We start from the raw sequence: 13,872 nt of genomic DNA, 5'->3' as shown, positions 1-13,872 counted from the left end.
TCGAAATCCAAAATATTTTCTTCCTTCTTTAGAATTCCTTTTTTTTAAAAATAAATTCAAAATTCCATAAAAAGAAAAAAAAACTCAAAATATATATATTTAAAAGTATTTATATATAAAAAAGAAAATAAATGGGTCAGTTTATTCCCGATCTCCCTGAACTACGTAATGATCTGATTCATGCGGCGACATGATACATAGGCAACCCACAAAAGGTTCGATCAAAATAATTTTTAACGATTCTAAGATGAGAGATCAAAATGAGACGTGAGTGAAAAGAAAAAAAAATGATGATAATGTTAGGAGCGTGGCATATTACATGTGATTCATATCTATAAAATGCCTAACCCTAACACGTTTGTTGTCTCTTATATAGTAAGCTTAAGGTGGTTGATTTGTGGTGAAACTGGCAACACATCATTACTTCACCAGATCAAAGGGAGCGGTAGTAATGGATAACAGTGATGAAATCGAGTTATTCAGTGACAATCCCCAAGGTCCGTCAGTTGAGCAAGAGTCAGAGGAAATAAGAAACTTAAGACAACAACTGTCTGATGTATATCAAGCTTGGGTTTCCGGTCAGCCTCCACCCCAGGGTCCCTCAAAGGGAACTTCCACCGTACCCCGGGCTACTCAACTACCGCGCCATGCAGTGAGCGATCACATTCCACCACAAGGGTATGTGCCAAACTACAGCCTTCATGCTGCCCCCGGTACCTCTAATATGCGACCTCCAGTCGCACCGGTCAGGAACACCCCTATCGTCGTGTCTGACGTACCGGTATATACAATCCTGCCACCACCTCCTATGACGAGGTCAAACAACGAGTCACCATCGTATGCTTATGATGGCCAATACTACTCTCCAAATATGGATTTTAGGGTCTTGGCTCCATACAATCAGACTCCTCAGTATGAGTCACAAGTGGAAAATGAAAAGCCTGCCAAGACGGTTGAGCCGGATGAGATGGCCAGGAAAATGAAAAGTTTTGAACAAAACATACCGGGACTAGGTGGCCACAAAAGTGTTTCATTCAGTGACCTATGCATGTTCCCTCATATTCATTTACCACCAGGGTTCAAGACCCCAAAATTTGAGAAATATGATAGACACGGCGACCCTGTCGCCCACTTGAAAAGGTACTGTAACCAGCTAAGGGGTGCAGGTCGAAAAGAAGAAATTCTGATGGCTTATGTTGGGGAAAGTTTTGTGGGGGTAGCCTCTGAATGGTTCATTGACCAAGATATCTCTCACTGGTATGTCTAGGATGACATAGCCCAGGCCTTCGTCAAACAATTTCAATACAACATTGATATTGCGCCGGATTGCAATTTCCTATCCAATATGAAGAAAAAGCCGACGGAAAGCTTTAGGGATTATGACATCAAGTGGAAGGAGCAAGCGACTAGAGTTAAGCCAACCATGGATAATCATGAGTTGATAACTGTTTTTCTAGAGGCTCAAGAGCCTGATTATTTCCAAAACATGATGGCTGCTATGGGTAGACCATTCGCTGAGGCTAGCAAAATTGGGGAGATGGTCGAAAATGGTTTGAAAACGGGCCGAATCTTGAGTCGAGCTGCTTTTAAGGCCGCATCACAGGCCGTTCAGAATAGTTCGGGGGGCTTGATGGATAGAAACGGGATAGAAGAGATAGCCATGATGGCTTCCAGCTCAAGGGGGCTCACAGGGCATTCAACCAATCATATATGGTTCCTAAGGTCCCATAACATTATTATCCCCATCAAGATGCTCCTTATGTCGTGGCACTGCATCCCTATGCGGTGATGAACGCGCAATCTTATACGCGACCACAACATTATACACAAAATCGAACTCCACCTCCCAGAAATGCACGTCCCTACCAAGCTCCATATAATCCCCAACCAAATGTTTCTCAATACAATCGTTGTCCAAGAGAGCCTCTCAGAAGGAATCAGTTCACCCCTATTGGTGAATCATACTTTAGCTTGTTCCAAAAGCTAGTCAGGCTAAGTCTACTGCAGCCAGTGGCCCCGAACCGGCCAAACCCCGAGTCCCCCTCACACCGAGCTGATGCTAGATGTGAATACCATTCCGGAGTAGTGGGATATAATACTGAAGATTGTTGGACTCTCAAAAGAGCAGTGGAAGACCTCATCGAAGTCAAGGCAATAGTTCTTCAGGGCGAGGAGGCTCATGATGTGGCAAACAATCCCTTGCCTGCTCACAACTCTGGGCCAGTAGTTAGAATGATTTGTGAAGATGAGGAATTTGATCCGGCACTGAAGGTTTTTTCAGCCATTGCCGAGACAGAAGAAAAGACAAAAAACGGTCGCCAAACCTGAAAGTTCTCTATCACACGAAAGTCTCGGTAGTCGGTCTAGATATCCTTTTTGCTTTTGGATAATTTTAGGATGTGATCCGGATATTTAACTTTGTTGTTTTACTTTTCGATGTAAACCCTTCTATCTTTAAATTTTTTTTTAAAAAAATAAATAAATCAAATAAAATTAATATTTTATTGTCTAGGAATGTCTCTTTTCTTAATCTTGTCACTTTTCTTATTCTCTTTTCAGATCTGTTAAATGCAGATTTTGATGACATGGCATGCCTGCACTTCAGGCCCAGATCCTAAAATGGTGTCAGACTTTGAAATAATGAATCAAAAATCAGAATGCAATGAAGATAATTTTAAATAAAATAAATAATCGAAAATGTCAAAAGGTCCATACATTGTAACGAAAGTACTGCCAAAAGAGAGTGTTGTACTTGGGAAACATCGAAGGAAATATCCCTGAAACAACTACCAATGCAGGTGCAGTCAAAAGGTATTATGTTTGATCCTCTATATAACATTAATGTTCTCCGGTTGGGATGAAGAAGGCTTTCTTTCCCACTATCCAAGTACTATCAACTTTTTCCAAACCCTTTGAGCCGGTTCCCTTTTCTTTGATTACCCTATTTGGAACTTGGAAGTTATTATTGAAAAAGAAAATGAATGAAAATTTAAAAAAAAAAAAGGAAAAAGAAAGAGAAAACAAAACAAAACAAAACAAAAAAAGAGTAGTTACATTGAACTACGTTTGACTTGATTCTCAAAGGATACGTAGGCAGCCTCTCTCTGGGGTTCAGTCACACTAAAATAAAAATCCAAATTCCCCCAAAAGTGAAACTGGGGCGGATGTTATAATGGTTCAGCGATGGTTTTGCCTGAAAGGTTCGAAAGTTGTAATTCAATCCAAATTCTTTTTAACCCAAATCTTGTTTAATTCCTTCCGATTAATTGGCAAAGAGGTTCAAAATGGGAGATATAGTTATTTAGATCTGATGCAATCAAATGAGAGAAAATGAGAGAGTCTTATTGGTAAAAATCCTCACGCGTAAGGCGATGGTAAGCAGAGAAATTAAAATGAGAGAGTCTTGTTAGTGAAAACTCGTAAAGAGCACTATGAGACGATGGTGAGAAGAGAAATGAGAGAGGCCAGTTGGTGAAAACCCGCAAAAGGTGCCACTGATCATAAAAGAGGATACCTACAGTTACTGGCATCGACACAGTCCTGGGCAAGGTTTCCCAATTTTAAGGCAAAGATTTGATGAATTTCTGAGAGTAGGACGGTTTACACAGATCAGGCATCCAGTCCAAAAGGCATGTCATGTTCATTGAAGTCTGCATGTACTCCAGATAAGTCCTTCTTTCCTTTCCCCGAAAGGGATACCATTTTTTCTAAATTCATTTGTTCATTCCATTATTTGTTTTTCTTTGTATCCCTTTCGGTTTAACTCTGTTCCGAAACTAAGACAAAGAAGGGATGGTAAGACTGATTTACAAGGTTCTCATTTGATACAAGCTAATATGCAAAAGGCACCCAGCCTCAGTAGGGGCATCAAGTCGACTCCGACTGGCAATGATGGTCGATGCCTCAAAGTCAAAGACTCTTGAAATAAGAAAAGCAAAGTCAAATGCCCACAAAGGCAAAATAAAGTTGAAAAGGTTAAGTCCCACGTGTCTAACCATCTTGGCAAAGTTTGAAAAGCCAAAGGTTCCCCAACGCTCTGAAGTTAAATTTAGAGGAAAGAAGTGAAAAGCCTACAAAGGCAAAATGAAACTGAAAAAGGTTATGTCCCACGCGACCAACCGTCATGGTAAAGTTTTAGAAAAGCTAAGGGTTCTCCGGGGCCAGAAATGAAGTCGGTGTTCAGGGAACAACCAGTTGCAGTTGAAAGTACCATCAAAGAAGACGGTCCGAGATCAAGTGACTGAAGCACTCAAGTTTGCAAAACCAACTACCGTTTCAAACTGACAAATTTTTCTTTATTTGAACCACAGGGCACAGGTGTAATCCAAAGCAACCTTGCAAGAAGAGGTGCAACCAAAAAGAATATCACGCAGAGACTAAAATAGCTCTGCAACAACAACCACTCCAAAAAGGGAAGTCTTCTCCAAATTCTTTCCCGCATCTTACTCATTCTCTTTTAAATAAAAAAAATGATGAAAAAAAGAAAAAAAAAGAAAATTCAAAATCATGGTAGTATAGGGTCTTCACTCCCTAATCTGCTTTTCCAACATAGGGTCTCCACTCCCTAGTTGATGTTTTTAGACATAGGGTCTCCACTCCCTAATATGTTTTTCCAACATAGGGTCTCCACTCCCTAGTTGATGTTTTTATCCATAGGGTCTCCACTTCCTAGTATGTTTTTCCAACATAGGGTCTCCACTCCCTAGTTGATGATTATTTTAGACATAGGGTCTCCACTCCCTAGTCTGCTTTTCCAACGTAGGGTCTCCACTCCCTAGTTGATATTTTTAGACATAGGGTCTGCACTCCCTAGTTTTCTTTTCCAACATAGGGTCTCCACTCCCTAGTTGATATTTTTAGACATAAGATCTCCACTCCCTATTCTGCTTTTCCAACATAGGGTTTCCACTCCCTAGTTTATTTTATTTTAGACATAGGGTCTCCACTCCCTAGTCTCTTTTCCAACATGGGGTCTCCACTCCCTAATTTATTTTTATTTTTAAAACATAGGGTCCCCACTCCCTAGTTTCCTTTTCAGTAATACATGGCGCCAACTCCTAGTTACATTTTTTTTCCAGTAATACAGGGCACCAACCCCTAGTTATATTTCCTTTTCAGTAATACAGGGCGCCAACCCTTGGTTACATTTCCTTTTCAGTAATACAGGGCGCCAACCCCTAGTTACATTTCCTTTTCAGTACAGGGTGCTAACCTCTGGTTATATTTCCTTTTCAGTAATACAGGGCGCCAACCCCTGGTTACATTTCCTTTTAGTAATACAGGGCGCCAACCCCTGGTTACATTTCCATTTCCAGTAATACTGGGAGCCAACCCCTGATTACATTTCCTTTTTCAGTAATACAAGGCGCCAACCCCTGGTTACATTTCCTTTTTCAGTAATACAGAGCGCCAACCCCTGGTTACATTTCCTTTTTCAGTAATACAGGGCGCCAACCCCTGGTTACATTTCCTTTTTAGTAATACAGGGCGCCAACCCCTGATTACATTTTCTTACCAGTATAGGGTACACCACTCCCTAGTTGTGTTCTCCAACATAGGGTACATCACTCTCTAGTTGATTTGATCTTAAATGAAGGATACACTACTCCCTGATATCATTGACAATATAGGGTATCACATTCCCTGGGCACATTTTTTCTACATAAGGTATATCAATCCTTAGTTGAGATATTCTTTTGGGATAATAATAAAAAATTATCATGACCTTTTCAGGGTACACCATTCCCGTTCTTTTATTGCTTTCAATAAAGAAGTAGTTTAGAATTTTGTTACAATAACTCAAGAAATTTTCTTAGTAAAAACTGGGGCAGAAAAATTTCGTTTATTTGTTTATTGTGATGTCTGAGCAGGTTTTACCTCGAGGCACAGGGTTCGAGATGAACAAAAGAAGAAGTCTCAATCCAGAATAAAGAAAAGAAAAGGAAAAGAAGTGAATCCAAATACAGAGGCAGATGGAAAGGATATGGACTGCTCAAGACATGACTGAAGTTACGAGCTTCACATTTCCCGTTTTGCTCAGAAGAAGCCGTAGAAGAATGAACTAGAACCTACAGCTAGCAAGCATCAAGGTTCAGATCAGAGTCTGCATGAATAACCAATCAAGACTCAACATCAACCTTCAAAAGACTTATAGATAGAAATCTTGTAACTCATAGTTGATAGGCTTGTTTAGTTTCTTTCGATTTTAATGTAATAGCAGGACCACAGACCGGAGCCTCGATGCAACCTCACTCGACTCTCCAACTCATCATTCAATCACTTCCCTTTTGAATAATGGTATGGCTAATATTAGTCATATCGCTCATCTTTTCTTTCCCTGAAAACTTTTCATGTTTCCAAGCAAAGAGAGGCATACTGTGAGCGCCTAATTTTTTACCATGTTTGAATTTTTTCCACTCATCTCACCAATACCTCACTTCTCACTCCATATTTCCCTCTCCCATCTTCCCACGCGTGTTCCCACTCCACTTCCCCTTGCCTCCCCTCCCCCACTCTTTATCCCCCACACTTTGTCCTCCACACTTTGTCCCTACTTTACATTCCATTATCCCCTATGCTTGTCCCCCATGCTTGTCCCCACTCACAACCCCCTCACATGTCCCTCCTTCAAAAGAACGGATCCCCTTCACCAAAAAGGAGAGAGCGGCTGCCCTCATTCCCTCTATAAACTCTTTTTGGACACATTTCATTTATTCCTAAAAATAACTCCTTTTCTCCACCCAAAACTGCATCTAAAATAGCCCTTAAAGCACCCCAAACACCATCAAAAACCAGCTCAAATCAGTTGTGAAACCAACTTAAAATCAGCTGCGAAACCAACTGAAAAACCGTCTCAAAACCAGACCAAATCGAAGCCAAAAGCCATCTCTATCACCACCCAAAATGAGCCAAAACCAAACTACTAAAATCAGCTAAAAAAAAACTGGAACAACCGTGTTTGGATTTTTCGTCGCCGGTCGAAGTCGCTAGTTTGGGATTCCTTTTGAGTTTTCCTCTTATCTGTGTGGTGTTGCTTGATTTTATTTCATTTTGGAGGAACGATTGTTGAGCTGTATCCATTTCACGAATAAGGTTGTCTTCTCAGTTTATTGATAGAATATCTATATCAAAGGTTCCTTTCCTTTAATTTCTTGTTTGTTTTAGATGGATGCTTCTATTGGTTTAGGTTTTGTTTAAATGTTTCATTATTTGATTTTGTTCTGTTTGATTCATATCAATTCTGCTAGCAATTAAAAAATAAATTCTTCATATGTGTTGTTTGCTTACCAAATATGAGAAAATCATGTCTTGGATTTGTTTAAAAACGCATATACATTATTAATCAAAAGGAAGTTTAGTTTGTAGTAGTTTTTCTTTTTATTATTTATGTTAGTGTTCATTCACTTAGTTGTTGTGCTGGAAATTTTAAAGGTTAATCTTGTGAGTTAAATGAAAAAGAACCAAAGCAGTAGATATGAGAATAGCGGGCTATATCTATAAAATAGAATACTAGATTAGATCATTGGGCTGTGGGGGTTTGAGTTTGAAACAGACCTTCGTGTTTTGCTTGTTGGGCCGTGGTGTAATCTTGAAGTTGGAAATGAGATTGTCACTCAATGATTTTAGTTTGCAGGCCCAATAACTCTAGTACTTACATACAAAAGAAGCTGGTTCATGTTTTCATAATGGATAAATGCCTCATAACTTCAAAACCAAATAACGCTTAGTAACTAATCATATTTCTCCCACAAATGATCTCGTATCCACAACTTATGCTTCACAATAATCTCAAAGTTTAGAAAGAATAATGAACATCGTTAGAGTGCTTTAGGCGTGTTTTAAACTTATTATCGTGATTATGTACATGTTCGCGTAACATAATTATGATTCCCAAAATAAAGCAAGGTACGCGTTCGCACGACTTTGGCCAAAAATAATCTTAATAAATAATAAAGCGTGATTAATTGTTTTCACGTATGCGTGACATGATTTTAGCACATTAAATAAAACGGATTCACACACATGATTTATTTCAAAATTAATTCTATTTTTTAATAATAAAAGTGGATAGGTAAAACATGAAAATCAAATAAAAACACAGTTTGTCCAAAATTAATTCAAGCCAAGATTCAGTCAATAAAGCGACCGTGCTAGAACCACGGGACTCGGAGAATGCCTTACACCTTCTCCCCCGTCAACAGAATTCCTTATCCGAACTTTATTTTCGCAGACCAATAATAATAGAGTCAAATCTTCCTTTGAATAGGGATTAAAATAAAAGGTGACTTGGAACAGCCAAAAATCAATTCCAAGTGGCAACTCTGTAAATAAAATAATCCCTACTCAAGTTTGTCACTTTAATTAGAAAAACTCTTTAACCCACACAATCCAGAAAATACACATATCTTTTGCAGGGTAGAAAAGGGGTGTGCCATAATTCATGTGGGGGATTGTTGGGTTTAAGCCTCTTAGAGCTTAATATAAGGTAAATGGGAAATGGAAGAAAAAATAAAAATTTAATTTTTCCTCCTTGACAAAAGGACATTGTCCCATATTGGAGGAGGAAAAGACTTTTGATAGGTATATATACAATTGCTCTTCTTCTAGCTCTTAAAGAGTTGAAAAAAAGGCAGGCCTCACGTCGTCGTCGTCGTCGTCGCTCGGCTTCGGCTTCGGGATTCGGGATTGGATTTGGTCAAATGATTGATTGATTAAGTTTTTGGACCAAATTTATTTGTTAATATTAACGCAATATTAATTAATCCAAATTAGATCGTTACTGTAACGGTAATTCAATTTTTCTCCGTTTAAATTTTTCCGTTATAATTTGATTTTGACGGTTTGCATAAATGGCCGTTTTATAAAACAACCATTTTGAGTTGCAACCTTACCTGAAGAGTTGTAACTCTTCAGTATAACCCAACGTTTTTTGGCTATAAATACATGAACTTTCCCTTAGATTTTTCTTACGAAAATTCTGATTTTTCCTTATTCTTTCTGCATTATTTTAACATAAAACAAGCAGTAAGTGTGATTTACTACTGCTCTTTGAGTTCGTTGATCATTGGGGTTTGAAGTACCGCTACACCAGTGAGGTTATCCGTTCTATCCTGGGAGGAATAATCCAAAACCTCGGGTACTAGGAGGGGATTAAGTTCCTTAAGGAAACATTGTGAATTCAGTGGGCTCAGAATCATTTTCTGTTCTTCTACATTTCTGATTTTTTCCATTGCTACTGGTTTTGAATATATTTTCAAATACAGATTTCTAACGGGGACCTAGCATTAATTAATGAAACCCTGATGGTTCTTCCATTACGGGCCTCATCGGCCTGAGCCTACACTCACCAACATACTAGATCCACCAAGTACATAAAGTGCACGTCCTAATAATCAATTATCACACTTATAATTGGGCTCACGTTTATGGACTATCATCAAATCTGGATATTTGAATATAAATAAAATATTTAATAATATAAGCCTTTTTTCTTACAAAAATGAGATATTATTTGGAAACATTTATAGCAAATGAATGATATGAATGCTTCCCATGATATTTAAAAAAGTAGCACATATTTCTGGCAAAGAATGTATAGTAATGGAAAAAATTGCAGGAACCAAAAAAAAAAAAAAAAAAAAGAGGCTTAGCTAGTATATTCATTATCCTTTAAAAATCCCTGCATTTACTAAGTTGTTGCTGACAGTATGACAAAAGTCAAGATATACAAAGCAAAATGAACTAAAAGGATGCCCGTGTTTCATAATAGTAGAACATAAGACAAAAAGAAGAATTAGACAAACACAAATCTAATTGTGGGTATGTTTTGGACGCTAAAGATTGGTACTTAAATACCTTTAGATTTCTAAATATACACTCAAAATTCAATTGATTTCAAAGTTTGAACTAATACTTGAATAAATTAGTATACGATTCTATCCAATGCTTTTTTAGTAAGTAAAGGCTGAGGCAAGAGTAAATTTAAAATAATTTGGCTTTAATTTATATATATAGACAGTACAAAAAAATTTATATTATTCATATATTTTTTTGTTGTAGTAGATTACCTACCTTATTCTTTAGATTAGATATCTCACTTATATTAGATATTTAGATGTAATTATCCACACTAGTCTCAAGACTACCAATAGTAAACACACACGAATGATAGACATGGTCTACTACAACAGAGTCTCCCACCGGTGTAGATACACACAGAAGCACTCAGAGAATCACAAGGCACAACCATATATGATGCAAAATAGGAGGACACTGTTACACCCCATATTTTCATATGTGGAAGTACGCCATAAGTAAATTGATATAAGCTCGAAAATGAGATGTTACATCCCATATTTTCGTATGTTAAAGTTTCGTCGTAAGTTACTCAATGCGTCTTTTAAGTAACTTGATAGTGTAAAAGAATATTCATTCTCATTACATATATAGAAACTAAATCAAATAATTTAGGGACCCTGAGATTGACTGCAAGTGTCTTGTGGTCATTGTATCATGTATATTCCACTTACTAAATAGTGCTGAATTATATTTGTAAAATTTTGCTATTTTCTAATTACTTCGACAGTTATCTTGGAAATTGTATCGACTCTCTGAAGACTGGGGGATGGAGCTCGAAGTTCACCGTCGTTGAGCCTAATATCAGCACATACAGAAGCAGTCAAATTACTTTTTTAATTATATACATTCGTCATATATATATATATTCACCGTCGTTGAGCCTAATATCAGCACATACAGAAGCAGTCAAATTACTTTTTTAATTATATACATTCGTCATATATATATATATATATATATATATATATATATATATATATATATATATATATATATATTAAGAAATGGCTATCGCATTTCTTAATTACTTATTCGTTGTGGATATCACGTGTTAGAAAATGCCAATTTAATTGAACTTGTTTATATGCCTAATTTGCTTTCATGAGTAAGTATTCTTTACTAGAATCTTAAAATAATGTTGACGAAAGTAAATTTAAGCAGTACTTGTTAATTATTGTATTTTCCGAGACAAAATGCTGTATAGTATGCCTTAAATTAAGAAGCCAAAATTTAGCCCCGTTTGGCCATAGATTTTCTCAAATATTTTCCAAATTTTATTTGACAAATACCTGATTGTTTATAGATTTTATCTATATTTTGGTAAATTTCCAAATTCCAAAATTCAAATCCCAAAACCAGCTCAAGAGCTATTTTTGGTCCAAAATATTACCATTTGATTTTTAAATTTTTTTTAAAAATTATCTCAAACTTTTATATTTTATAAAAAAATCCACTTTTTGTTATTATGACCCAACTAATCCATATCTACCCACTTTTCTCTCATTAAACTCACGCGGTTTTGCCCTTCTCTATAAACACAAGGAAACCTTCGTCAAAGTTGTTGTGACAATACCGCAAAGATAAAATTTGAAGATAATTTGCTAAAATCTGCTAATATTTGTATAAATTTTCTTCAGTTTTGTTTCACTTATTTTGTATGAATTTTCTTTAGATTTGTTTTGCTTATTTTGTATGAATTTCTTCAGAGTTGTTGGGTATTTTTGATACTTTTTAAAACTTATGGGTATAAGTCACATTTCATGTTTTTTTCAAAAAAAAAGTGAAGTATGTTTTGAAAAATTATGTCCAAACAGATTTTCATCTTCAAACCAAACTTCACCCAAATCAAATTTTTTAAAACAAATTTGAAAATCTATCGCCAAACGTTAGCTTAAATAACAACATTGACACTTGCAATAATTGAGTAAAGAGTACTGGATTCACAAAGAATCAATTAGTTTAGAAGTGAATGGAACAAAAGTATATTGATTAAAACTGAAAAAATTTCAACATCAGCAATGTAATTACTTGTAATTAGAGGCGGAGCTAACTCTTCGCTTACGTGTTCAGCTAAATCAATAGTTTTTGTCCAAATTCCGTATTTTTCTTGTGAAATTCATGAACTATGTATAAAATATAAATTATCAATTTAGAATCCATTAATTTAAAAATTTAAAATTTCGAACCCATAAGGTCCAAATCATGACTTCGTCTTTGCTTGTGATGATGAGTATGCAATACGAAAAAGTATATGTTAAAGCTATCTTCTCATGTATAAAGTAATTAAATAGAAACTAGCATAATATTAATCTGCACTTCATGTTTACGCTAAATAAATTAGTGCAATCAAACACTCTTTTTGAAGATAATTATAAGGGGTTGGTTAGAGTCACTAAAGCTTATTAAATACAACTTTGATATCTTCAATTGAATCACCATTATTTCCCACAGAATTAATCCATAGAATTCGCCTCACAATATAGATAGAAAATCCCTATGGCCCCGCATGTAATCACATTTTACTCACTGAATATAGAATACAGATTTCAGAATCGTTTTCTATTTTCTAGAAAGACAAAGTAACAACACAAAGTCATTCAGTACTAGAAAACTGCCAAAAATCGTCCACGAAAACTGACCGAAATCAATCGAAAATATAGAAAAATTGACCGATTTTCGACCGATTTTAATTTGTCGTAACAATAGTGGTTGCTAAAGTGTGGCGACCAAAGACGATCGCAATTTTTCGACCGAAGTCGGTCGGTTAATTCAACCTTTGGTTGACCACTTTGACTGACAACATTTATTGGAATAATAAATATATCGACCGAAATCAGTCGGTAATGTAAATATATAATAATTTTACATTTCTTTTAAAAATTTAACTGACCGACCAAAATCGGTCGGAATAATTAAAAATAAATAAAGTTATTTCTGACCGACTTCAGTCGGTAATTTCAAATTTCTGCAGATTTTAGATTGAAATTACCGATCGAAGTTGGTCGGAATTTATGAATTTGTGGGTTTTAATATGAGAATTCCGATCGAAATCGGTCGATTTTCTGGGTAAAAAACTGACAGAATATGCCTTCTTTTAAGCTATACCACGTGTCAATTACAACCAATAACCATCCTATAATGTCATCATTATATTGCCGCCATTCAAGCACAATTAACCAACAGCAACAATAATTAACCAACAACAACCACAACAACAGTGCTAATAACAACCACAACTACAACAACAATGCTAATAACAATAACAACTATAATAACAACGCTAATAACAATAACCACAACAACAATGCTAATAACAAGCACAACAACAACGCCAACCACAACAACAATAATATAAATGTTCAATAATAAAATAATATCAACAATACAATCATCATTTAAAACTATTCTAACTAAATATTCACAAGTTCAATACTTTGTTTAGCAATACATACCATTCAATAAGTGTTTTGTATTGCATCACCTCCATATTCACTACTAGAATCTTCATCGTTGGCATGGTTCGAAGGATCATGACGAAAAGGATTAGCATCTGGGGAAGGCTCACGAGACCGGGGAATGGGGAAAGCACCACTAGCAAGAAGATTGGTCAGCTGACCTTGAAGGAGATTAAATTATTGGTCCCTCTTTTCTAGCTGAACTTGAAGGGTATCAAATTGTCTATATCTCTTTTGTTCTCTAGCCTTTGTCTCTTCAAGCTCTGCTGTCAGCTTTGCGATCTTCTTCTCCATAGACGAGATAGTCGACCTATCAATTTCCTCGCCTTGGGCGGAAGTCCCTATACCTTGCAATCCAGCCTTGTAGCGCCAAAATGATCTCTCTGGAAGGCCCTATGCTATCCCCTTTTTAGGACCACCGATAACATCCAACCATATATTGTGCGCTTCTTCGTCTGAAATGGGTGGTCGCTCGCCTTGCTCATTCGGTGGCAAGCTCTGAGTGTACTCCTCCACATTAATCTTGTAGCGACCCTGTAATGACCCGGCCGGTCGTTTT

The 13,872-nt window shown here is 36.5% G+C and overlaps 1 protein-coding gene across 1 annotated transcript; it reads left to right on the top strand.

Annotated features, from left to right (window-relative positions):
- Positions 1 to 451: 451 nt before the first annotated feature.
- LOC138904282 (uncharacterized) lies at positions 452 to 1,267 on the top strand. Its single transcript, XM_070192784.1, has one exon. It carries the CDS (start codon positions 452 to 454, stop codon positions 1,265 to 1,267), a length of 816 nt encoding a protein of 271 aa, XP_070048885.1.
- Positions 1,268 to 13,872: the final 12,605 nt, after the last annotated feature.

The sequence above is a fragment of the Nicotiana tomentosiformis genome, chromosome 2 (genome assembly GCF_000390325.3).
Source record: "Nicotiana tomentosiformis chromosome 2, ASM39032v3, whole genome shotgun sequence".
In the NCBI taxonomy this organism is placed as follows: Eukaryota; Viridiplantae; Streptophyta; class Magnoliopsida; order Solanales; family Solanaceae; genus Nicotiana; species Nicotiana tomentosiformis.
Note: the sequence above shows the minus strand (reverse complement) of the source record. Positions and strands in the feature narration are given on the sequence as shown.

Bases quoted from the DNA above. Each gene is read 5' to 3' on its own strand.
- LOC138904282 (XM_070192784.1), top strand. From the start codon at position 452: ATGGATAACAGTGATGAAATCGAGTTATTCAGTGACAATCCCCAAGGT.